General features: G+C 42.7%; 3 protein-coding genes across 7 annotated transcripts in view; all 3 read right to left on the bottom strand.

Moving 5' to 3' along the window:
• The window catches only part of LOC311238089 (polyhomeotic homolog 3), a 36,116-nt gene extending 28,651 nt beyond the window's left edge, over window positions 1-7,465 (bottom strand). For 3 of the 5 annotated variants that reach the window (XM_084326065.1, XM_084326062.1, XM_084326066.1), the window contains exons 1-2: window positions 7,354-7,465; window positions 5,086-5,725 (exon numbers count right to left, since the gene is read on the bottom strand). In XM_084326065.1, the coding sequence (XP_084182191.1) occupies window positions 5,086-5,706 (621 nt within the window). In that variant the 5' untranslated portion in view covers window positions 5,707-5,725; window positions 7,354-7,465. Of the gene's footprint in view, window positions 1-5,085; window positions 5,726-6,974; window positions 7,097-7,353 lie in introns of those variants that run through there. The other 2 variants (XM_084326064.1, XM_084326063.1) reach the window with 2 other exon arrangements.
• Window positions 7,466-12,053: 4,588 nt separating this feature from the next.
• On the bottom strand, window positions 12,054-14,955 carry LOC311238297 (tripartite motif-containing protein 16-like). The gene has a single exon (XM_084326323.1). The coding sequence runs from the start codon at window positions 14,703-14,705 to the stop codon at window positions 12,993-12,995; it is 1,713 nt and encodes a 570-aa protein (XP_084182449.1). The 5' UTR covers window positions 14,706-14,955; the 3' UTR covers window positions 12,054-12,992.
• A 5,761-nt stretch (window positions 14,956-20,716) lies between these two features.
• On the bottom strand, window positions 20,717-23,022 carry LOC311238298 (tripartite motif-containing protein 16-like; the record flags this gene model as incomplete). The annotated part of the gene is made up of 1 exon (XM_084326324.1): window positions 20,717-23,022. The coding sequence occupies one exon, from the start codon at window positions 23,020-23,022 to the stop codon at window positions 21,310-21,312; it is 1,713 nt and encodes a 570-aa protein (XP_084182450.1). The 3' UTR covers window positions 20,717-21,309.
• Window positions 23,023-25,203: the final 2,181 nt, after the last annotated feature.

Genomic DNA, 25,203 nt, shown 5'->3' with positions numbered 1-25,203 from the left:
TCCGTCTCCCAGCATCTTAATAGAGCTGGGAAGACTATTTGGCATTCATTAGTTAGAATTTCATATAGTTCACTGATTTTACCTTTAATTGTGGATGAGGTAGTTCGTTTTTCTTCCAATTCTGTCATTTCAAAGCTTAACTTGTTTTCTTTAGTAAGTGAACTTAAAGTGCTTTGAATTTGCATATATTTTAGGATTTAGGATTTTGAGTTAGGAATGTTATATTCTTCTCTTAGCTCCTGAAATGCTTTTAATTTCCAGTTTTTGTGAAAAAGGTCTTTAAGTTGAGTTACCCCCAAGTGTCTCCACTTGTTTATATCAGTTGAATGAAAATATTTTTTTAGGTCAGGGTTTTGATGAATAGGTGAATAAACAGAGATGCATTTAGTTATGCCAAACTTTTTCGAGCAATCTTTCCATGCAGATAGGGTATTCACAACCGTGAAATATTGCTTTATATTTTCTATTTTATCAAAATTCTTTATAAAAATAAGAGAGTTTAGAGGTAAAGGATCAACCTGTCCCGCTTCTATCTGTATCCAGTGTGAGTCTGGTCCTCCCAATGACCATGATGCTATAGTTCGAAGTTGGGCTGACCAGTAGTAGTGTTGGAGATTGGGAAGACCACCCATGGACTCAGGTTTCATAAGAGTCAGTAATTTTCTCTCGCCAACGCTCTTCGACGTTTTCATAGAACCACTGGCACAACTGATCAGACAGACCAAGGACATCAAGGGGGTAGAGATAAAGGGAACGGAACACAAATTAGGCCTATTTGCGGACGACGTGATAGTGTACATGAGGCAACCAGATAAGAGCTTCCCGGCACTGATGGATCTACTGAAGGAATATGGCCACTACTCAGGATACAAACACAAAACGTGACAAAGACACAGACCTTAGCGTGGAACTATACCCCAACGACGGAAATTAGGGAGGAGTACGGGATAAGGTGGGACATGGACAGGATTAAATACCTAGGGGTGAACATTACGAGAGGGGTGGGGAAGTTGTTTGAGGCGAATTATACACAGATCAATCAGAACATCAAGAGAGACTTAGAGAGATGGACAGTAATGCCCTTGGACTTCAACTCAAGGATAGAGGTTATTAAGATGAACATACTATCAAGGTTACTATACCTGTTTCAGTCACTACCGATACAGATACCACAGAACCAATTCAGGGAGTGGGACAGACTGATATCAAGGTTCATATGGGCGGGGAGAAGACCACGGGTCAGATATAAAACACTGCAACTACCAAAGGAAAAGGGAGGAATGGCAGTACCCAGCCTACAAGACTATTATTATGCAGCACAGCTGAGAGCAGTGACGTGCTGGTGCAACGACAACTATGAGGCCAGATGGAAAGACATTGAAAAAGAAGGGGGGGGATACAAAGTTCAGGTTCTGGTAGGGGATAGGGAACTATTCAAGGAAAAAGAGGGGCTGTTAGATCCAATCACCAAGTGCACCTTGATTATATGGAACAGAGTAGTAAAAGCACACAAATTGGGGAAGCAGTCAGGGGTTCTGAGATGGGTAGCACATGACAAGAGGTTCGAACCAGGGAGGGTGGACCATGGATTCAGAAGGTGGGAAAGGGGGGGGGGGGGGGCAACAGCGATATGCAAAATGATAGAGAAGGGGGAAATGCAGACCCTACAAAAATTAAAGGAGAAATTTGGACTAGAAAACAGGGACCACTTCAGATATCTACAGATTAGAGATTACTATAATAAAGAAATAAGAGGGGACAAGGACGAAGAACAGAATGGAATAATCAGGATGATAGTAAGGGCGTACGAAGGAGGGAAAGGAAGGGTAATATCAGCACTGTACTGGGCTATAATGGCCAGCAAGGGACACACGACCGACTATATAAGGGAGAAATGGGAGAGAGAACTAGAGGTGGGAATAACAGAGAAGGAATGGGATAACATATGCGAGGTGCAGCACTCAACAACGGGATCAAGGGTATGGAAGGAATTTGGATGGAAAAACATAATCAGGTTCTTTATAACCCCGGAGTTGAAGGGAAAGTATGCACCAACACAAAGGGCATGCTGGAGGATGTGTGGGAAGGAGGGGGCAAATCACACACACGTATTCTGGGGATGTCAGAAGCTGAAGGGGTATTGGGAGGAGATAGGGGAGGCAATAACCAGAATAATAGGATACGGGTTACCACAAACGGGACTGGTGCTTTACTTAGGGGACCTGACGCACGAGGGTATACAAGGGGGGGACAAATATTTAATAAAGATAATGCTGATATCGGCCAGAAAAGCAATAACGAGACTGTGGTACAAGGAAGATCCACCAACAATAGCACAATGGGTAGGAATAGTAGAGGAGATACAGGATATGGAGAGGATAACACACATACTGAGGCTACAGGAGGAGAAATTTGAGGAAAGATGGGGAAAGTGGGAGGATTATAAGGGGAACGAGAACGACATCACAGAGGAAGAACCAAATGCAACACAAGAGGGCGAAGGGTAAAGGAGGAAAGAGGTTCAAGGAGGGTCTCTGAGCCCATGTCGCACATTTTTGCTTTAGTTAGTATTTTCTATTTTTATTTTTTTTGGGTATGACAATAGTTTTATGTTTTTTTACTTTATTATTTATGTCTGTTTAACAGTGTTGTACATTCCGTCTTTGTATTATGTACATGGAAGACCAACGGATGTGAGATTATAATTCAAGGAGGATGCTATTTGTATGTTTGGGAGTCTATGTAAATAAAAATTGAGTTTAGGGGGGGGGGGGGGGGGGGGGGGATGGGGGGAAAAAAGAGAAAAAGGAGGCTTAAAGGAAATAGAAGGATAAGGGAGGAAGGAGGTTCAAGGAGGATCCCTGGACCCATGACGCACATATCTACCTGAGTCAGAATTTAATTTTTTAGAGCAAGTATTATAATTTGATATGATGGTTTAAGGAGGACATACACTAAGTATTAGTACCAAGTATCTGGGAAACCAACTGATATGAGATTAATAACCAAGGATGATGGGGTATATATGTATGTAAAACAAAATGCAAGGTAAAACTGAGTTTAAAACGTTTCTATATATCCCTGTTCAAGGAAGATGTACATATCGTCATTGGATTTTGTACAGGCCAGCGAAGGTGCGATTACTATTCAAAGAATGACTCAGTCAATAATTGTATACATTCTTCTTTCTGCAAGAACGGTAATTTTGTATTCCTTTTTTTATTTTTCTCAATATGGTTTAGGCCTGCATAAGGGCGATGTACACTATGTCTGTGTAATCTGTATCTGAAAAGCCAAACGGTGGAAGATGGACAATCAAAGTTGTTACTATTTGTATGTTTGTGAATATAAATGCAAATAAAAATTGAGTTTAAAAAAAAAAGAATCAGTAATTTAATCCTTGGTTTTTTATTGGACCAAATACATTTTGAGATATGTTTATTCAATATGTTAAAATATGTTATAGATAGGTAGCAGGGTACAGTTTGAAAGAGAAAGTTCAATCTCGGAAGGATATTCATCCTGATGACGTTTATCCTTCCTAGAAGGGATAGGGGTAGTTTGTCCCATCTATACCTAGATCATTTCATTTCAATTGTAAGAGGAGTGTAATTTTTTTCAAATAAATCATTTAATTGCGGTGTAAAGTGTACTCCCAAGTATTTGAAGCCTCCTGGTGACCATCGAAATGGGTAGGATTTCTGCATTTCTTTTGTTGGTTTCATATGTAGGAGACATGCATTAGATTTATTATAGTTTATCTTGTATCCTGAGTACTGAGTCCTGAGTTTGAGGAAGTGCATTATTGCGTCCAAAGTTGTTAATCATTCCCATAAAAATGGGTTTCAAGTCATTCCAGTACTCCTTATATAGCTGTGCCGGGAAGCCATCTGGTCCTGGACTTTTATAGGCATTGAATTAATTGTTGCTAGTATTTCCTGTTCGGTAAAGGGTGCATTAAGACTCTCTTGATCTGATTCTGAGAGCTTTGGCATTTTGATACCTTCTAAGAATCGATCCAGTTCATCCTGTGTGTAATTACTTTGAGATTTGTATAGTATATTGTAATACTCCTGGAATGCCTGGTTGATTTCTTTTGGATGATATGTGATGTTGCCCTTGAACCGAATTGCTTTTATAGTTCTTTCTTTAGTTGGTGGGCTAATAGTTTACTGGGTTTGCTGCCAAATTCATAGTGTTTTTGTCTAACCTGATTCATTTGTTGCATGATTATATTTGTAGTCTTGATATTTAATTTGGCTCTGGCAGTTACTAAATGTTTCCAGTTGTCTTCTGTTGCTGCAACTTTATGTTGTCCATTTTGAATACTGTGTTCAAAGTATGCAAAACCGTTTGACACAGTCGAGCAACGACACAGTCGAGCAACGACACGGATGTCTGTCTAGATGTACAGACTGTATGCGTATGTATGTGTAGGTGACATTGTGTGTGTGTGTGTGTGTGTGTGTGTGTGTGTGTGTGTGTGTGTGTGTGTGTGTGCGTGCGTGCGTGCGTGCGTGCGTGCGTGCGTGCGTGCGTGCGTGCGTGCGTGCGTGCGTGCGTGCGTGCGTGTGTGTGTGTGTGTAAGGCTGTGGCTGCCCAGACTGTGCACAGCACAACAATTGCACACTATTCACAAAGCACACAGGCCATTGAAGTGTTCAGCGAGAATTAAGGATGTAAAACTAATACAGAGGAAATGACAACCCCCCACTGACCCCAACAGCCACGCTGCAGAGTCTAAACTATCCCGTGGAAGATATAGGTCAGACAAACAGCATGCGGTCTCGTAGCCTACCGGCGTTTTAACCAACACATCTATGGGTTATAATAAGTAACAATGGTGTTACAGTATAGTGTAATAGACTGTAATACACTGTCCTGTTAGGTGCAAATGTCTTTCCACAGTGTGAGACAGTGTGTACTACTGTGAGACTCTACGTTGTTGTATCTCAAATGGCTGGATATGTATTACATTTGTACTTGGCTTGTGTGTGTAATGCAGTTAGACAGGTATGGTATGCAAACGAGGTCAAAGAAACCCAATGTGTCTCCATCACCGTGCCGCCCGGTCACATCAGTTACCTGTCTGCTGGCTGGACTGGCTGGAGTGTGAAAGGGAGTGATCGGGGCGGAGCTCGGGGCGGACGCGGCCCTCGCGTTCCCATTGGTCAGGGCGGAGGAGGTCTTGCTGGTTGAAGAAGAGTTCACGTTGCCGTGGGTTACAGAGGGCGAGAAGGGATGAGAGGTGGCGCTAGCAGCTACCGTCGGGGAGGAGGCCAGGCCAGAGGGAGGAGGTGTAGGAGGAGAGGAAGTGGCGGCATGCATTGCCACGGGAGAGGGGGGGTTTTTGGACGTGCCCATCGGAGAGGGGAGGATCGGACGGGAGTACGTGCGAAGGGTGGGGCAGGCGGTGGAGGTGAGCTTAGGAGGAGCGGGGATCAGTATGTGGGGGGAGGGGGGGCTGGTCATTGTCTTGGGGGCGTGGGACGCGGAGAGAGAGGGAGCCGGGGTGAGGGGAGGAGGAGGGGAGGAGGAGGTGGGAGTCAGTGTGGGTGGAGCGAGGGAGGGGTTGGGGGTTAGTCTAGGCGGGGTAGGGGTGGCAAGGCTCGAGGAGTTGGTGGCGGCGGCGTTTGTCCGAGGGCTGGTTCCATTGGTGACCTCTCCGCGCTCTGTGTGGCTCTGCCTCCCCTGCTCTCTCTCCATACTTAACGGCTTTACCACACTGTAGGGGAGCACACACAGCCGTCATGAGCAGAGTGACTTGACAGGATGCTTAGAATTGAGGGGGAGTGTCAACTGTTGAGCCCCTGCTTTGCATTTTAAAATGCAAAGCATTAAAAGAGTATAGCAGTACATATTTCAGGTAGCATAATGCTGCTGTCAGCTGTCGGGTGAAAACTTTCAGTTCTGCACTGGGTTTTCATATCTATATACATTTTTAAGGCATTTAAAGGTACATTTGAAAAGCTTTAAAGGAAGACCAAACGATGTAAGATTAACATTCAAGGATGTTGAAATTTTGTTTAAAAAAAGAAAAGCTTTAAAATGTTGGACTCAGTTTTTTTAAGTTTTTTTTATTCAGTATGGTCTAATTTACAACAATATCTTGCCTAAATCATCACCTAGTGATGCAGTGGTAGAAATTAAGGTGGTAAACTATATGAACTCCAGTTGATTATCATATTATACAGAAATGCTGAATAGTGTCATTTGGTTTTATTTCCACAAAAGCACCCTATTTTCTTAAGATTCATCCGCTTTAAAAAATGTATAAAAAAAAAAAAAAAGTGGATACAAATAAAAAATAAAGTTGGGCAGGTGAACGGAGTTTTAAGTGGGTTTACTAGTCTCCCCACTACGTCCCTGATCACACCTAGGCGTCGCAAGTATATAGTAGGATTATGAGTCATGATAATGCAGCATTTATTAAAATGGTCCTGCCGTTGCAAAGGGGAACACTACTAAAGTAAACAACGGGCAAACAACAACACGTGCGAGGTCGAATCTTTAGGCCTATGCGTTTTAATTATTGTATTGTAAAACATGCGTCTTTGAAGAGGAATATTTTGTTAGCAGCCGAGGCATCTTGGCTATAATTGTTAGGGAAGATACACCATCATCAGTGCGCTGAGCTCTCCGTGGTGTCAGTACAGTCAGTAGGACGGAGGAGCCCATCGTCAGCTACAATTCGTGCACCACCACCATCATCATCATCATCATCACGCAAGCAGGTGCGACCAACGCGCACATCTGGCAGACGCGCATATCTGGCCCGTAGCCTGTGAGGTGGTGGAGACGACGAACTAACAAACATCTGAACGATTATGACAATTAGGCATGTGATCAATCATCAACATGATTATCAAAAAAAAATAAAGATGGAGAAGACAGGCCTTCAAACGGAACAAATCGCCTGAGCTAATAACATTGTAATAACAACAACGCATGTATCAACAGAGTCTGTTACATACCACCCCAGAGATCAGCAGCGTTTGCGAGCGTTTCTCCTCCTTATCCAACATCCAAAAGCGTATGCATGTTTATATAAAGTGTGTTTACTGTATCTGATCAACGGTTTATTCCCCCCCAGGGTCGACAGCTGAACTGGGCGTGTTACTGTATAAACCTCACTTCCTAGTCTGTCAGCAGCAGAGGTTGAGGTGAAGCAAGTGTGCGTCACGGCGCCAAATAACATGTCATTTAACTGTGCGTTTTGCGCAACATGGAGAAATCAAGTTACCATAAAGCCGTCTATTTACTAAATGCATCGGCCATGTCGCCATTCGTTACGTACAGATCGCAGGGTATAGCCGGCTGCCCCGTAATAAGAAAGTATTTCGTAAATTATACCATCACACCATAAGGTCTCCGTTATGATCCCCAACGTCCTCCATATACCTGGCGGGTCCGTGGTGTTGTGATCACAGCCCCGCTTGGGGCGACCGTGCAGCGGCCTAGTCCGTCACAGTCCGCGGGAGAAGTGGAATGGAAGGCGGTTCTTCTCACAGGGCGAGAGGGCTGAGACAGCACCACTCAGAGTGTAGGAGGACTAGTGGACGAACACTACTCTAGCCTGCAAGGCACTCCTTGTGCTGCACAGTGCACAACACCACACCAGCCTACAAATCCACAGGGATGGGGAGTTGTTAACTGTTAATTACCAGTAGTACTATACATTTCCCCCAAGTCCAACACTGCAAATCCAGATATACAAACAGGCCTTATTTACTGCAGTTGGTTCTAGACCTCATCTTCAATCTGGCTTACTTTCAACATGTTTTCTGACACCCTGAAATAAGGGTAAACGGCACTGAAACTAAGTAAGATGATACATATGCACATACATTACAGCTATGGCCAATTTCATTCAGCCAATTTGTTAAATTACAGTAATTGTATATCTCAATCTCATATACAATGATGTGCCTTAGCCGCTGGACTAACCTTTACAAAAATATCATGGTATTTCCAAAAATGATGCCAATACCATACATGGTATCCTGGTAAATTATTTATACAATGGCCGGTGCCATAGTAAAACAGAAATGACCATGATACTTTTTATTTTGTAAGGGATGTGATAAGGGCTGTGCACAGATATTTTAGGGGCCAGAGACTCAAGCAGAAACTCACACTCACCCCACCAACACGCACTATTCCCACCCTGACGTTGCCACACCGCCGACAGGGTAAACGAAGCGGGTGTTACGGCCCCCTGCATAGGTCATTAATTACTCTTCCATGGCCACGAGATAAACTGTCTTTTTGTATATTGTGTATGTATATTTTTTCTCCCTCCAAACCAAGTAAATGTACAGTCTCCTCCCCATCATATGTATATAATCTCTGTTAGGATCTATGGGTAACAGTACTGTATATTTGAGTGAGACATTTCAGGAAGACTTACAATCCAAAACAAGTAATTATCTACTACTATGCAGTAGGAGGAAGCGGGGTGGGGGGGGGGGGGCTGTACATTGGAGGTGGATGGGTGGGTGGGGGGGGGGGGGGGGGGGGGGGGCTAGGCGGGGTGGGGGTAACTACATTGGATTATCGACGAAACCTTACTTGGTCCAAGAAGAGGGTCTTGTGTATTACTGGGTTAGGACATTTACTGTACATTGGAGGGGGTTGGGTTAGGACATTTACAGGGGCCAGTTTCGAATTGCCGTCTCCCCTAGGTGCTCCTTGAGAGTGGTTTTAAAAGTGGGTAGTGATTCACATTCCTTTACAGCTGTGGGTAGGGCGTTCCACATTGATGTGGCATAATTGCGAAACGTGTTTAGTCCCTTGTTTGAGCCGAATCTGGGTTTAACATTATTTGTGGAGCTCCCTCTGGTGTTGTGGTCGTGGTATTCACTGACCTTTGGGAAGTATTTTGACATGTACATGGGTACCTTGGTCGTGTAGTGTATCTTGTAGACCAGGCCCATTGCAAGTTGTTGTACTCTGTCGTCTACTCTAAGCCATCCTAGGTTGTCAAAGTGGGCAGGGGTGAGGTGGGTTCTAGGAGTAAGGTCAAGCAGTAGTCTGACCAGTTTGTTTTGAGATGTTTGTAATTTTGTTTTTAGCGCCTTTGAGGTGCTTTGGTACCATGAGGTGCAAGCATAGTCGTAGTACCCTTGAATGAGTGCTCCTGCCAGAGTCTTCAGAGTATTCTTGTTTACCAGTGAGGAGATCCGGTACAAGAATCGAGTTCGTTGGTTGACTTGTTTTATTACATTGGATGCCATTTTGTCACAGGAAAGATTTGCCTCTAGGATGGAACCCAGGTAGGTAATATCTTCTTTCCTTGTGACAATATTGTCACCCACTGTAACTGAGAAGCCGTCGGTCTTGCTGAGTTTGTTATTTGAACCGAAGAGAATGGACTCTGTTTTGCCCATGTGTAATGATAGTTTGTTATCAGCGAGCCATATGCAGATTTTGCCTAGTTCTGAGCTGAGGGTTTTTTCAACCTGTAACTTGTTCTTGTCAGAGACCAGCAGGGCTGAGTCGTCCGCAAACAGGAACAAGTTGCAGTCACAAGCTGACGACATGTCATTTGCATAAATTAGGAACAGTAGCGGTCCTAGTATGCTGCCTTGTGGAACACCACAGCTTACTGTGTGTTCCTTCTCATACAGCTGAGTTGCAGGGTGTTGGTGACCCATGAGTATACAATCCAAGTCAGCTCGTAGCGTTTGATTGGTCTCCAGATTTTGGTCAGTCATTTTGGTCTCACTGTTTGTTCACCAGTTGAACTAGTACCATTCTTCTTTAGTGGGATTCATTCCAGGCTGGGAGCGACATGCAACACCAATGCTACATTTGGAATGGGGAACCTCAACTTTTCAATGTGTAGTACAACTAAGTATCCAATAGGTGGCACTATAAGCACACCTGTAACAGGCAGTAACATAACACTGTCGATTTGTCAACACACAACAGAGTATATGCAGATTGCTCTATTCGAAATTTGGTTACTTGTAATTTATATAGTATTTATGTTCTGGGTCTCTTATATCAAAATAACTCACCAGACTACTTCTATTTTGTTCTACAATAATATATTGAACAAAAAAATAATATTGAATTTTCAGCCAACCCTACCTCAAACTTAAGTCTGTTTAACAAAATGTTTCCCTCTTTCTCACCCATCCATCCATCCATCCTTCCTTCCCACTCAGCATCTTCTGCTGGCGCCATCAGACGTGGCGGGGTGGGGCATCTTCATCAAAGAGTCGGTGCAGAAGAACAAGTTCATTTCAGAGTATTGTGGAGAGGTAGAGTCCCACACGTTATACATCATTATAAGGTATTATATATCAGTATTGTGGAGAGGTAGAGTACCACACGTTATACATCATTATAAAGTATTATATATCAGTATTGATATACACACACACACACACACACATACATGCAATACACACTTATCCACCCAGATAGGAGCTAAGAAGGTAACACACAACATGCATACAATCTTTATTTATTTATTTAACCAGGCAGGACAAGTTGCAGGTGCATGTAAACGACTCTGCAATAGAGTCCGGCATTAGAGGATTGGCCAAAGGAAGTGTTAATACATCTAGCGAGATATGGTGCTATCTGTCTCCTATAGGGAGTAGATGACAATCTGAACAGGTGTATCAAGGAGTCAGACCCAGAAGCATTTTGTAAACGCGTGTAAGCCAATTAATTTCTTGTTGAGAGTAATGAAAATACACACTGCTCGACTGCTTCACACTGACTCACACAGTTCCATTCACACCTGGGAGCCGCCCAGTAAAACCACAGTCTGACACCGTTGGCCACTGAGCACTTCAGCCTGTTGGTATTGAGGGTATGGGAGAGAGTTATTCATTCACTTCCCCAATCCCCAGCCCAGATGTTTCCTGCCGGTCCGGGGGATCGAAACCGGCGACCTTCCGGTCACAAACCCGCTACTCTAACCTTTAGGCCACCGCTGCCAAAACTATTGCCCTCAGCTCTTGGGTTCTCTTTTTTATCTACTTTTTCTCCTATTTTCTATTTTTCTCCCATCCCAATTTTCGTATCGTCCAATTCTACCCTCCCTCCCCCAGTCAGTGTCCACAACGTCCGATCCCCACCCATCAGCTTCCCACCCCCTAATACTGCCAATTTTATTAGTATGAACGACCAGCCAAGCTGATAGCAATGCGGAGAGCTGGGCTCGAACCCAGCGTCTCCTGTGTTGGTGGTGAGCGCCTTGCCCACTGCACCACCTAGCCGCCCGAGCTCTTGGGTTCTTAAACAATTGTAATGGTAACAATGGCAACATTTTAGAAAGTATTTGCCGCTAATTGGAGATGATCAGAGCTAGAATTTTTTTTGATCCACTTTTTCTCCCATTTTCTATATTTTCTCCCATCCCAATTTCGTATCATCCAATTCAACCCTCCCCTGTCACGAACGCTGTTTCTTGCCTCCCACAAGCCGGCTGCAATGTGGACTAAGTCATACATAGCACAAGTCCCCTCCGGTACTTGAGGTAACAGCAGTCGCATCTTTTCACCTGCGCAGCTCGATCTCTCAGTGGCGAGGAGTAACACGTGGGACTCGGAGGCTCACGCTGCCCCCGACACTTCCTGATTCTACTGCGCAGGCGCACCAACCAACCTGTAGGAGTCGCTGTCCACAACGCCCGATCCCCACCCATCAGTTTCCACCCCCTAATACGGCCAATGTGTATTAGTACGGACGACCTGCTAAACTGAAAGCAAATGTGGAGCGCTGGGCTCGAACAGGCAAGCCCAGCGGCTCCAGATTTCGTGGCGAGCGCCTTGCCCACTACGCCACGTAGCCGCCCCATGAGATCTAGAATTAAACCAGAATTGGTTTGGAACTCTAACTCGTTTCACTATTGAATTTCAATGGTAATGTTAGATTTCGACAGCATTTCTTGTGTAGCACATGTAATGTAAATAGTGAGTTGAAGTAAATTCCTTTGCGTTGTGTTCAAAGTTCTATATTGAGGTTCAGTCGGTGAAACGGCAAGTTTCAAGCAAATATCCACACGGGTCCTTCTGGGTTTAGATGTCCACGTTTATTTAGTAAGAATACAAGAACAAAAGACTAAAATGCACAATATTCAATGAATGGTCATTCTTCCTAAGCCAGCTCCTATCTACAGTGTAAAAAAGAAAACTGTAAAAGAAAACGGTAAATGTCTGGCAGCAACGGTTGCCAAATACTTACTGTCAAATTACAGTAAAATCAAATACATTTACAGATTACAACCTTTATTTAATTGTTAATATTTTGATAAAAGGTAATTTACTGTATTTTTATGGCATTTACACTTAAAGTAGAAAAACAAAAGTAATCTTTATTAAAATAAGTGAATTTCCCGTAATGTAAAAAAAAAAGGAATTACAGTGTAGGTCTGTCTCCCAGAAAGTCTACCACCAGAAGAACAACTCTCTCTCGCTCCTGGAGCTCTTTTGATAACGCAGATGGGTCTGTTCTGAAACAAAATTGTTGCATTTACGACTGACGCATGCCCCACACATCCTGGCTATGTTCAAGAGAAGGCCTTGAAAATAGAGTGTCCCGTATGAAGTGTCCCGGCTGCCCAGAGATACGAGGTGAGGGAAAAGGTTATAGGCTGAAGAGGTCCGGCCACCACATTGTTACCAACCCCCCTTGGAACAGAGAGAGAAGAGACAAACCCAAATCCCACAGTAATTCAAAATGACCAAAGGTGATCAAATACAAATAAAATAGTTGCATATTGTTGTCCAATCTACCTGGAGTATGAAAATAAAGATTTTTACTTCCCCACATGCAAAGGGACAGAGGTATTGAAGATGGGAGTAAAATATGTGAATATGCAAATATCCAATCAAATAAACAAAACCCCGGTAGGCTAGAAACTAGAACCAAAGCAAAACATAGTGTATGTGTGTGTCCCTCAGAACAACGATAGTGACTGAGTGAATGTAACTCCTAATTACCTCATCTTTCACAACTCAGCATCTCCAAGATCAATTTAAATCCAAAACCCTGGGTAGAGGAGCTGTGCATGTCACTGCTCTCTCACAAAACTCAGCCTCCCCGGGGATATATCGACACCAAAGTCCAGGATAGAGAGGCTGAGTGAATGTGGTGTTGACTCTATGCAGGAGGGTCATGGTGTCAGAGACGCTGTAGAAGCACAGAGTCCCTGCCCTGTGATCCAGGTACACTCCTATTCTGGAGGACCGGGGGCCCGGTACTGTTATGTTCTTGTTATTGTGGCTGAAGATGTAATTACTTAGATTGCACTCTAAAGCCCAGGATTTGGAATTTAATCCAAATCCACAGTTCTCCACAGTGCCTGTTCTACTAATGTCTTTGTAGGAGGCTGCTACACAAACCCGTCCACTACACTCCACCTCCCAGTAACAGCGTCCAGTCAGACCTTCTCTACCCAGAACCTGACACCTTTCAATGAATCTTTCTGGGTGATTAGGATATAACTGCTCTTGCTGCATCAGTGTTGCTTTTCTGTTCCCCTCAGACAAAGACAGTTGTGTGTTTGTTGTGTTTGGGTCCAGTGTGATCTGAGAGTAATATTGTAAGAAGTCAGCTCTGGTCTTGGGCTCTGGTGGTGGCAGTAAAACATTAACTGCATTCACTGTTGTTGAGATTCTGGGCCACTGCTTTTTCAGAACGTCCTCTAGTTGGTCTCTCAGCTCAGACACAACCTCAGTCACATCTGCAAAGTACAGGAGAGGAAGGACACTGATGCTGGGTAAGTCTGTAGACTCACTGGGACCGGAGAGGGAGGGGTAACTCTGTAGAAAGTGGATGTGGTCCTCTGTGTGTGAGAGCTGCTCCAGCTCAGTGTCTCTCCTCCTCAGGTCCGCTATCTCCTGCTCCAGTCTCTTCTGCAGTTCTTCAGCCTGAGTCACTGTGGTCCTCTGTTGGGCTCTGATGACCTTCTTCAGCTCAGAGCGCCTCGTCTCCAAGGAGCGTATCAGCTCAGTGAAGATTCTCTCATTGTCCTCCACTGCTTTATCAGCAGAGTGATTGAGAGAATCAACAGCCTGTTGGGCCTCTTTGAGTCGCTTCTCTCTCTCCTGGACTCTCTGGTGGATTTTCTGCTGACTCGTGCCGAGCTCTTTCTGTCTCTCCGTCCTTTCTGCTGCAGCTGAGACTGTATCATGGCCTTTGTGTTCTTCCATGGAACACAAATAACAGATGCACTGCTGATCAGTATGACAGAACATCTTCATAGCTTCATCATGACGAGAGCAGATGTTCTCCTGAAGCCGTGTGGAGGCTTTGACCAGCTTGTGTTTCTTTAATGGAGCTACAGTATAATGAGGCTGGAGGTGAGTTTCACAGAAAGAGGTCAGACATACCAGGCAGGACTTGAGGGCTTTCTGCTTTCTCCCAGTGCAGAAATCACAGACCACATCTCCAGGTCCAGCACAATAGTGATCAGGAGGAGCAGCTTGGAGTCCTGTCTTCCTTAGTTGTTCTATCACTTCAGCCAGCATGTTGTTTTTCTTCAGAACAGGCCTCGGAGTAAAAGTTTCCCTGCACTGGGGACATGTGTAGATCCCCTTCTGATCATCTCGATCCCAGCAGTCTTTGATACAGCCCATACAGTAGCTGTGTCCACAGTGAATAGTTACCGGATCCTTCAGTAGATCCAGACAGATAGAACAGCAGAACTGGTCCCGGTCCAGATCAACTCCTTGCTGCGCCATTTTAACAACGGCGCTGTTAAGTTTTGTTTTCTTCTTCTTCTTCTTCTTATTTGAATTTCCGGCAGTGTAGACGCATCGTGGCGTATTACTGCCCTCCACAATTCTTGCTTCGCCCACACTTGAGAAAGTTTACACTCCTCTTCTTCTTCTCATCTTCAAAACACATTTCTATCGTCTCTGTCTCCTTCTTCTCTGCTCCTCTTGTCATACAATCACAATACAAACATCATCTCCTCTCTTGAGAGGAAGAGTAAACTCTTATCGCGTGTCGGGGTGGGAGGTGCTTCCTGGTTATAGAGTAAACTCTGAACGCGTCACGGGGTGGGAGGTGCTTCCTGTCCAGGGGAGGAGTCGCTTTAAAGAGGCAGTGTCTAGATTACTGTGTTTCATACAGAATATGTTTTTTTTTCATAGTTCAGATTCAGATTCAGATTCATTGCTGGGCATTGGTGTCAAAGTACATTTGCAGTAATTCTCATTTCATGAGAAAAGTTATGTATATGAGATTATAATGCAATGAAAACCTATAAAACCCATAATTACAGTTGTTAATATGATATCTAGAGAATAACTTGATGTTACCAAATATGCATTAGTAAATAGGTACAGTAACACAGAAAGTAGAGAACCCAGGGGAGGAAAGAAAGAACTTTTACTACTGTATTTAAATAGTTTTTACGATACTTTACTTGAGTATTTCCAATTTAGGGATCTCAATACATTTACTACACTTCAAAGGAGGTTTCCTAATTTATTTTCCTCTACCACATTTATACAAACCCTGCTCTACTTTCTTTTACAGTAATCCAAAATATGTGATAAGATGCTAAACATAATGTACATTTAATGTTCAAGTCTGTCGATGTCAACAGGAAGTAATCACAACCAGCATAACTGGATGAACAACCAGTTTGACATCACACAGAGGTTGATGCATTGAGAATTTAGGAGCTCTCAATCATTATAAGCCTGTACAGAATGTGTACTTACTTTAGTTACTTACATTGAATATTTACTTTTATGCTATTACTTTAGTCTAATTTTTAATAGAGTCCTTTTACTTTTATCAGAGTACTATTCTATCAAATGGGGTAACGTTGGTTTGATATTGGATATTCACATATTCCATTTCTATCTACTCAACAATCAACAGCCTTTTTCATATGTATTCACCTTTTTAATTACTATTCAAATTCATTAGTGTTATAATCAAACAAGGCAGAGTTCCAAAACGAATGCTGCTTTTAGTCTAGATATCCTCATTACTGTATGGATCTGGCTTCAGTCTGAGATGTCAGTCTGTATGGATGTGACGTCAGTCTGTTTAGCCCGAGTTCCAAGTCTCCAGATCAACAACTAAACAAGCAGTTGCTTTCCTTTAGTGATGTCACAATGGGGACACACAAGCAGTGGATTCACTTTGATGTTAGCTGTGCTTATTGGAGCCAGGAACACTGCCTACCTAATGTGCTAAACGTTTTGTTTTGTTTTTACCTTTTGGTCGTGGGTCAGCCAGGCAGGCAAGGAAATAAAAAATGTGGTTTGTTGCTGCCTATACACCCACTAGACTAGACAAACATGCTGAATACAAGGGAAGAAAGGACTGCTCCAAAATAAATAATTCAATTGAAAAGGATTTGATTATTATTAGATTATAAATTATTATATTAAATGTGATTTAGACTAGTTTTTTTTTAATATATATCTGTATTCTACAGATTCAAGGATGTTGCATGGTGCTTCCAACACGCCCTCTCTGACCAGTCTTCCTCTCTCACCAGTCTGACCAGGGAACCGCTCCCGCCTACCTCCGGTCAATGGTCTCTAACTACACACCCTCAAGACCCCTACGCTCTGCATCTTCTGGCCGCCTCAGACCTACTCCTATCCAAGCTCCGGGAGGGTCATCAAAGAGAAGTCGCCTATTCTCAGTCCTTGCCCCACAATGGTGGAATGAACTACCCACCCCAGTTAGGACAGCCGAAACACGTCCAATCTTTCGCCGTCGACTAAAGACGCACTTCTTCAACCATTATCTGAATTTAAAAAAATTACAAAAATCTAACCCTACCTAACCGTACTGTCATGCACTTGTCCTAATAAACTAACCTACACTGTAGCACTCAACACTTTGATGAACATTGTTGCTCAGCTGATAGAGTTGTGCCCTTCCTGATGGCTTGTCGTACAGAACTTGTAAGTCGCTTTGGATAAAAGCGTCAGCTAAATGACTAAATGTAAATGTAAATGTCCTACACACCAGTCAAGAGGCTGGATGAGTGACAGGTCTTCATCTTATTCTTTCATCTACAGTGCTGTTTGGTTCTTGCTTCTGACTTCCTATTTTTTGTAGTCTAATTGAGATCTACCATAGTGTATATAAATGGAACGCATTTATAAATAGTGAATGGATTGTACATATTCATCTTAGTCAGTACTGTACCACGTATCTGTTAGTCTCTTGATAGTATATGTAGAAGTGAAATACAGGTTCATGTTTTATGGGGTTGCTATATGTTTTATTATGATGCTCTATGTTTTTATGATGATGATCTATGTTTTATTATGATGCTCTGTTTTATTATGATGCTCTATGTTTTATGATGTCTGTCCATGTCCAAAATCTGGGACCATGATGAAAATAAGTGCTTGCACTTTCTCATGTTTTTATCCCTTGGATGCTGTCTTTTACGCCACAATAAAAATCAATCAATCAATCCATTCTGCAATCTGTTAATAAAGTTATCAATCAATTAATCAATGGTTAGTCACTTCGGTACCTGCTGTACATCCTACTCAGTACTTGGAGCTCAACACAAAAACATATCCAGCATTTGATTTGGTAAAGTTGAGGATCTAAATTCAATATGCAGAGTGATGCAATAGTGACATTTCAATACAATTCAAAGCATCATAGAAAACAAACCATTGTGTACAAATATATTCCCACAATCAAAACATCCACTTACATTTGACATTAGTGTGTATGGTGTAGGCCTAACCACCTGCTGTATTTCTGCTTTACATTAGATAGCCTCCTGTTATAAAATATAGTTTAAATATATTGCTACATACATGTAATCATTGATAGATATATTTGTAATATTTCACGTACAAATTCTGTGTTTGTATCATACACAAGCTCTCTCTACAAGCTCTCTCTACTCTAGTATCTTTTACTGTACATAAATGACATGTCAGCAGCATGCTCATGTAACTTGTTTTTATTTGCAGACGACTCAGCCCTGCTAGTCTCACACAAGGATCAGAACACACTAGAACAGATGCTAGGTGAAGAACTTGCAGGGGTCAGCAGTTGGCTTTCGGACAACAGGCTTTCTCTTCACCTAGGTAAGACAGAGGCAGTACTATTAGGCTCCAAGCCCAAGCTCAGGAAAGCACGGGAGTTTAACATCCAGTTAGGAGCTGTAACCCTAAAACAGCAAAAAAAAGCGAAGTATCTATAGGCTGTATGATAGACGGGAGCCTAGACGGGGAGGCTATGGCCTCCCAAGTACTGGGCAAAGTCAACACCTGCACCAGGTACCTAGCTAGGAAAGCCAACCTCCTTGGCAGAGATAGCCTCAGGCTACTAGCAAATAGCCTAGTACTCTTCCACTTTGACTATGGTAGCGTGTCGTGGTTCGAGGGCCTGTCAGTGACCATAAAAAAGAAGCTTCAGGTTTCCCAAAATAAGCTGGTAAGGGTGGTAATGGGTCTTGGTCCTCGCACCCACATAGGGAGGAGTCACTTTCAGGAGCTAAACTGGCTTCCTGTGGAGGCCAGAGTTACCCAGCTCAGACTGAACATAGTGCACAATATTATAAACCAAAGGTCCCCTAGATACGTCCAGAACTACTTCACCCCGGTCAACGAATCCCACAACCACAGAACTAGAGCAAGCATAGCAAACCTGAAGCCTGCTTCTTTCCGATCCAAACTGGGCCAGTGCTCCCTTACTTTCTCTGGAGCCCAGGAGCCCAGGATTGGAACAAGCTGCCTATCCCCATCAAGCAGAGCTCGAGCCTCCACAGCTTCAAGAGAAGCGTCAGGAAGTGGCTCATGGACAGAATAGAGGAATAGCCCCCTATAGTTTGAATGGGTTTCCAATCAGTTTTTAGTTATTGTGGGGTATACAATTTTAGCGATAGGTTAGTCTTCTAATGTTTTAAATGTATGTGTTTTGTGTTATTGTCGTGTTTTTGTTGTGGCCTAACAGCCCTGGGACCATGACGGAAATAAGGGTTTTTACTCTTTCTCATGTTATCCTTTGGATCCTTGTTGTGTGTTTTTAATCCATCAATAAAATCAATAAAATCTACCCCCTCTCTCTCTACCTCTACTCTCTCTCTACCCTCTCTCTCTCTCTTTCTACCCTCTCTCTCTCTCTCTACCCCTCCTCTCTCTCTCTACCCTACACGCTAGAGTAGAGCAGTCGTCTGGTAATCCGGAGGTTCACGGTTCGATTCCCGCTCCTCCCGGGCAGTGTGTTGAAGTGTCCTTGAGCAAGACACTTAATTGCCCTGATGAGCAGGTTGGCACCTTGCATGGTTGTCTCCGCCGTCGGTGTGCGAGTGAATGGGTCAAATGTGAGGAACAAATTGCAAAGCGTTTTGGATAAGTGAACTGAAATAGAGTGCGGGTGTTGCATAACTTGTCTCTCATCATTACTGTACAAATGTTTATGTCAAGTCCTGTTGGATACTTAAATCTACATACTAATAAACTATGAACTTGTGAAAGTGTTGTTCTTTTTATATATGTATATACACACTATACATTGCCCTTTATATTTTATGGGTAACTAATTTTATGATTAATTACTTTATACTAAATGTTTATATGAAGACATGCACATGCACAGTCACCTTATAGTTATTCTTTCTCTAATTTAACACAAAAAGAAAATAATTGACTAGTCGAACCCCAACTATTTAATTATGCATCATATTGAAACAGAAAAGTGATCTGACGTATTCCACCAAAGGGAACAGTGATCATATCCAAATGTGTGCATTTTTTATTGGATCCAAACATACATGAATGTGTAGCTCCACCACCGGACATAAAAATGGAGCCCTGTTTTCATCTCCTGCTGACCGACTACCACTAGACAACAGTAAGCTGCTTGTATTTGTTCTGTGGCTAAAACACTTTGGGTATGTTGGCAATGTTTGCAAACATTGTAGTAAAACTGATCTATATTACGATTTACAAGAGGTTCAGAAAGTTCCAAATATCTTATGTTCCATGTACAGATCATGGTAGACTTAGTATGGAGTACTGTATATATTGCACAGGATACTTATATTTGTAATTATAGTTACAGTATATATATTGTACCAGGAGTAGACATAAGATAGAGTTAGGTATATTTGTACTGGGGGTAGACTTAGCATAGTTATTTGTATATTTATAACAGGGTGGGCTGTACATACACACTGTGGTCAACAGTGTCAGACTGTGGATGTACCCAGGTGTGAATGTGTGTAACTGTGTGAGTTGTAGTATTAATATGTACAGTGATGAAGGTATTAATATGTACAGTGATGAAGGTATAAAGACACTATGGTAATACATTGATTGAAAACTTTATTAATATATTGCAGAATGGGTACAGTACAGTACAAAAGACAAAATGCACAATATTCAATGAATGGTCATTCTTCCTAAGCCAGCTCCTATCTACAGCGTAAAAAAGAAAACAAAAAAAAACAGTAAATGTCTGGCAGCAACGGTTGCCAAATACTTACTGTCAAATTACAGTAAAATCAAATCAGATTACAACCTTTATTTAATGGTTAATATTTTGATAAAAGATACATTTACTGTATTTTTATGACATTTACACTTAAAGTAGAAAAACTAAAGTAATCTTTATTAAAATAAGTGAATTTCCCGTAATGTAAAAAAAAGAATTACAGTCTAGGTCTGTCTCCCAGAAAGTCTACCACCAGAAGAACAACTCTCTCTCGCTCCTGGAGCTCTTTTGATAACGCAGATGGGTCTGTTCTGAAACAAAATTGTTGCATTTACGACTGACCCATGCCCCACACATCCTGGCTATGGGTTCAAGAGAAGGCCTTGAAAATAGAGTGTCCCGTATGAAGTGTCCCGGCTGCCCAGAGATACGAGGTGAGGGCAAAGGTTATAGGCCGACTCAACCTCCACATGGAGGTCCGGCCCCCACATTGTTACCAACCCCCCCTGGAACAGAAAGAGAAGAGACAGACCCAAATCCCACAGTAATTCAAAATGACCAAAGGTGATCAAATACAAATAAAATGGTTGCATATTGTTGTCCAACCTACCCGCAGTATCAGAATAAAGATTTTTACTTCCCCACATGCAAAGGGACAGAGGTATTGAAGATGGGAATCAAATATGTGAATAATTATGAATGAATTATGCAAATATCCAATCAAACGTTACCCCGGTAGGCTAGAAACTAGAAACAAAGCCAAACATAGTGTATGTTATGTGTGTGTCCCTCAGAACAACATAGTGTATGTGTGTGTGTGTCCCTCAGAACAACGATAGACTGAGTGACTGAGTGAATGTAACTCCTAATTACCTCATCTTTCACAACTCAGCATCTCCAAGATCAATTTAAATCCAAAACCCTGGGTAGAGGAGCTGTGCATGTCACTGCTCTCTCACAAAACTCAGCCTCCCCAGGGTAATATCGACACCAAAGTCCAGGATAGAGAGGCTGAGTGAATGTGGTGTTGACTCTGTGCAGGAGGGTCATTGTGTCAGAGACGCTGTAGAAGCACAGAGTCCCTGCCCTGTGATCCAGGTACACTCCTATTCTGGAGGACCGGGGGCCCGGTACTGTTATGTTCTTGTTATTGTGGTAGAAAAAGTAATTACATTGATAGCACTCTAAAGCCCAGGATTTGGAATTGCATCCAAATCCACAGTTCTCCCTAGTGCCTGTTCTACTAATGTCTTTGTAGGAAGCTGCTACACGAACCCCTCCACTCCACTCCACCTCCCAGTAACAGCGTCCAGTCAGACCTTCTCTACCCAAAACCTGAAGCCTTTCAATGAATCTTTCTGGGTGATTAGGATATAACTGATTTTGCAGCATCCGTGTTGCTTTTCTGTTCCCCTCAGACAAAGACAGACGTGTGTTTGTTGTGTTTGGGTCCAGTGTGATCGGAGAGTAATATTGTAAGAAGTCAGCTCTGGTCTTGGGCTCTGGTGGCAGTAAAACATTAACTGCATTCACTGTTGTTGAGATTCTGGGCCACTGCTTTTTCAGAACGTCCTCTAGTTGGTCTCTCAGCTCAGACACGACCTCAGTCACATCTGCAAAGTACAGGAGAGGAAGGACACTGATGCTGGGTAAGTCTGTAGACTCACTGGGACCGGAGAGGGAGGGGTAACTCTGTAGAAAGTGGATGTGGTCCTCTGTGTGTGAGAGCTGCTCCAGCTCAGTGTCTCTCCTCCTCAGGTCCGCTATCTCCTGCTCCAGTCTCTTCTGCAGTTCTTCAGCCTGAGTCACTGTGGTCCTCTGTTGGGCTCTGATTACCTTCTTCAGCTCAGAGCGCCTCGTCTCCAAGGAGCGTATCAGCTCAGTGAAGATTCTCTCATTGTCCTCCACTGCTTTATCAGCAGAGTGATTGAGAGAATCAACAGCCTGTTGGGCCTCTTTGAGTCGCTTCTCTCTCTCCTGGACTCTCTGGTGGATTTTCTGCTGACTCGTGCCGAGCTCTTTCTGTCTCTCCGTCCTTTCTGCTGCAGCTGAGACTTTATCATGGCCTTTGTGTTCATCCATGGAACACAAATAACAGATGCACTGCTGATCAGTACGACAGAACATCTTCATAGCTTCATCATGACAAGAGCAGGTGTTCTCCTGAAGCCGTGTGGAGGCTTTGACCAGCTTGTGTTTCTTTAATGGAGCTACAGTATAATGAGGCTGGAGGTGAGTTTCACAGAAAGAGGTCAGACATACCAGGCAGGACTTGAGGGCTTTCCGCTTTCTCCCAGTGCAGAAATCACAGGCCACATCTCCAGGTCCAGCACAACAGTGATCAGGAGGAGCAGCTTGGAGTCCTGTCTTCCTTAGTTGTTCTATCACTTCAGCCAGCATGTTGTTTTTCTTCAGAACAGGCCTTGGATTAATAGTCTCCCTGCACTGGGGACATGTGTAGATCCCCTTCTGATCATCTCGATCCCAGCAGTCTTTGATACAGCCCATACAGTAGCTGTGTCCACAGGGAATAGTTACCGGATCCTTCAGTAGACCCAGACAGATAGAACAGCAGAACTGGTCGTCCCGGTCCAGATCAACTCCTTGCTGCGCCATTTTAACAACGTCGCTGTTAAGTTTTGTTTTCTCAGGAAGAGTGAACTCTTATCGCGTGTCGGGGTGGGAGGTGCTTCCTGGTTATAGAGTAAACTCTGAACGCGTCACAGGGTGGGAGGTGCTTCCTGGTTATAGAGTAAACTCTGAACGCGTCACGGGGTGGGAGGTGCTTCCTGGTTGTAGCTGTCATTGAAGGCCGGTTTCTTACCAGTTTCCTTTATGTCTCAGAAATAACCTGACTTCATTGCTGGGCATTGGTGTCAAAGTACATTTGCAGTAATTCTCATTTCATGAGAAAAGTTATGTATATGAGATTATAATGCAATGAAACCCTATAAAACCCATGATTACAGTTGTTAATATGATATCTAGAGAATAACTTGATGTTACCAAATATGCATTAGTAAATGGGTACAGTAACACAGAAAGTAGAGAACCTAGGAGAGGAAAGAAAGTACTTTTACTACTGTATTTAAATAGTTTTTACGATACTTTACTTGAGTATTTCCAATTTAGGGATCTCAATACATTTACTATACTACACTTCAAAGGAGGTTTCCTAATTTATTTTCCTCTACCACATTTATACAAACCCTGCTCTACTTTCTTTTACAGTAATCCAAAATATGTGATAAGATGCAAAACATAATGTACATTTAATGTTTAAGTCTGTCGATGTCAAAAGGAAGTAATCACAACCAGCATAACTGGATGAACAACCAGTTTGACATCACACAGAGGTTGATGCATTGAGAATTTAGGAGCTCTCAATCATTATAAGCCTGTACAGAATGTGTACTTACTTTAGTTACTTACATTCAATATTTACTTTTATGCTATTACTTTAGTCTAATTTTTAATAGAGTCCTTTTACTTTTATCAGAGTACTATTCTATCAAATTGGTTTGATATTGGATATTCACATATTCCATTTCTATCTACTCAACAATCAACAGCCTTTTTCATATGTATTCACTTTTTTAATTACTATTCAAATTCATTAGTGTTATAATCAAACAAGGCAGAGTTCCAAAACGAATGCTGCTTTTAGTCTAGATATCCTCATTACTGTATGGATCTGGCTTCAGTCTGAGATGTCAGTCTGTATGGATGTGACGTCAGTCTGTTTAGCCAGAGTTCCAAGTCTCCAGATCAACAACTAAACAAGCAGTTGCTTTCCTTTAGTGATGTCACAATGGGGACACAAGCAGTGGATTCACTTTGATGTTAGCTGTGCTTATTGGAGCCAGGAACACTGCCTACCTAATGTGCTAAACGTTTTGTTTTGTTTTTACCTTTTGGTCGTGGGTCAGCCAGGCAGGCAAGGAAATCAAAAATGTGGTTTGTTGCTGCCTATACACCCACTAGACTAGACAAACATGCTGAATACAAGGGAAGAAAGGACTGCTCCAAAATAAATAATTCAATTGAAAAGGATTTGATTATTATTAGATTATAAATTATTATATTAAATGTGATTTAGACTAGTTTTTTTTAATATAAAACACGTATTCTACAGATTCAAGGATGTTGCATGGTGCTTCCAACACGCCCTCTCTGACCAGTCTTCCTCTCTCACCAGTCTGACCAGGGAACCGCTCCCGCCTACCTCCGGTCAATGGTCTCTAACTACACACCCTCAAGACCCCTACGCTCTGCATCTTCTGGCCGCCTCAGACCTACTCCTATCCAAGCTCCGGGAGGGTCATCAAAGAGAAGTCGCCTATTCTCAGTCCTTGCCCCACAATGGTGGAATGAACTACCCACCCCAGTTAGGACAGCCGAAACACGTCCAATCTTTCGCCGTCGACTAAAGACGCACTTCTTCAACCATTATCTGAATTAAAAAAAATTACAAAAATCGAACCCTACCTAACCGTACTGTCATGCACTTGTCCTAATAAACTAACCTACACTGTAGCACTCAACACTTTGATGAACATTGTTGCTCAGCTGATAGAGTTGTGCCCTTCCTGATGGCTTGTCGTACAGAACTTGTAAGTCGCTTTGGATAAAAGCGTCAGCTAAATGACTAAATGTAAATGTAAATGTCCTACACACCAGTCAAGAGGCTGGATGAGTGACAGGTCTTCATCTTATTCTTTCATCTACAGTGCTGTTTGGTTCTTGCTTCTGACTTCCTATTTTTTGTAGTCTAATTGAGATCTACCATAGTGTATA

The sequence above is a fragment of the Notolepis coatsorum genome (assembly GCF_963971535.1).
Source record: "Notolepis coatsorum genome assembly, chromosome: 12".
In the NCBI taxonomy this organism is placed as follows: domain Eukaryota; kingdom Metazoa; phylum Chordata; class Actinopteri; order Aulopiformes; family Paralepididae; genus Notolepis; species Notolepis coatsorum.
Note: the sequence above shows the minus strand (reverse complement) of the source record. Positions and strands in the feature narration are given on the sequence as shown.

Coding starts and splice junctions, on each gene's coding strand:
- LOC311238297 (XM_084326323.1), bottom strand. CDS start 14,705: ATGGCGCAGCAAGGAGTTGATCTGGACCGGGACCAGTTCTGCTGTTCT.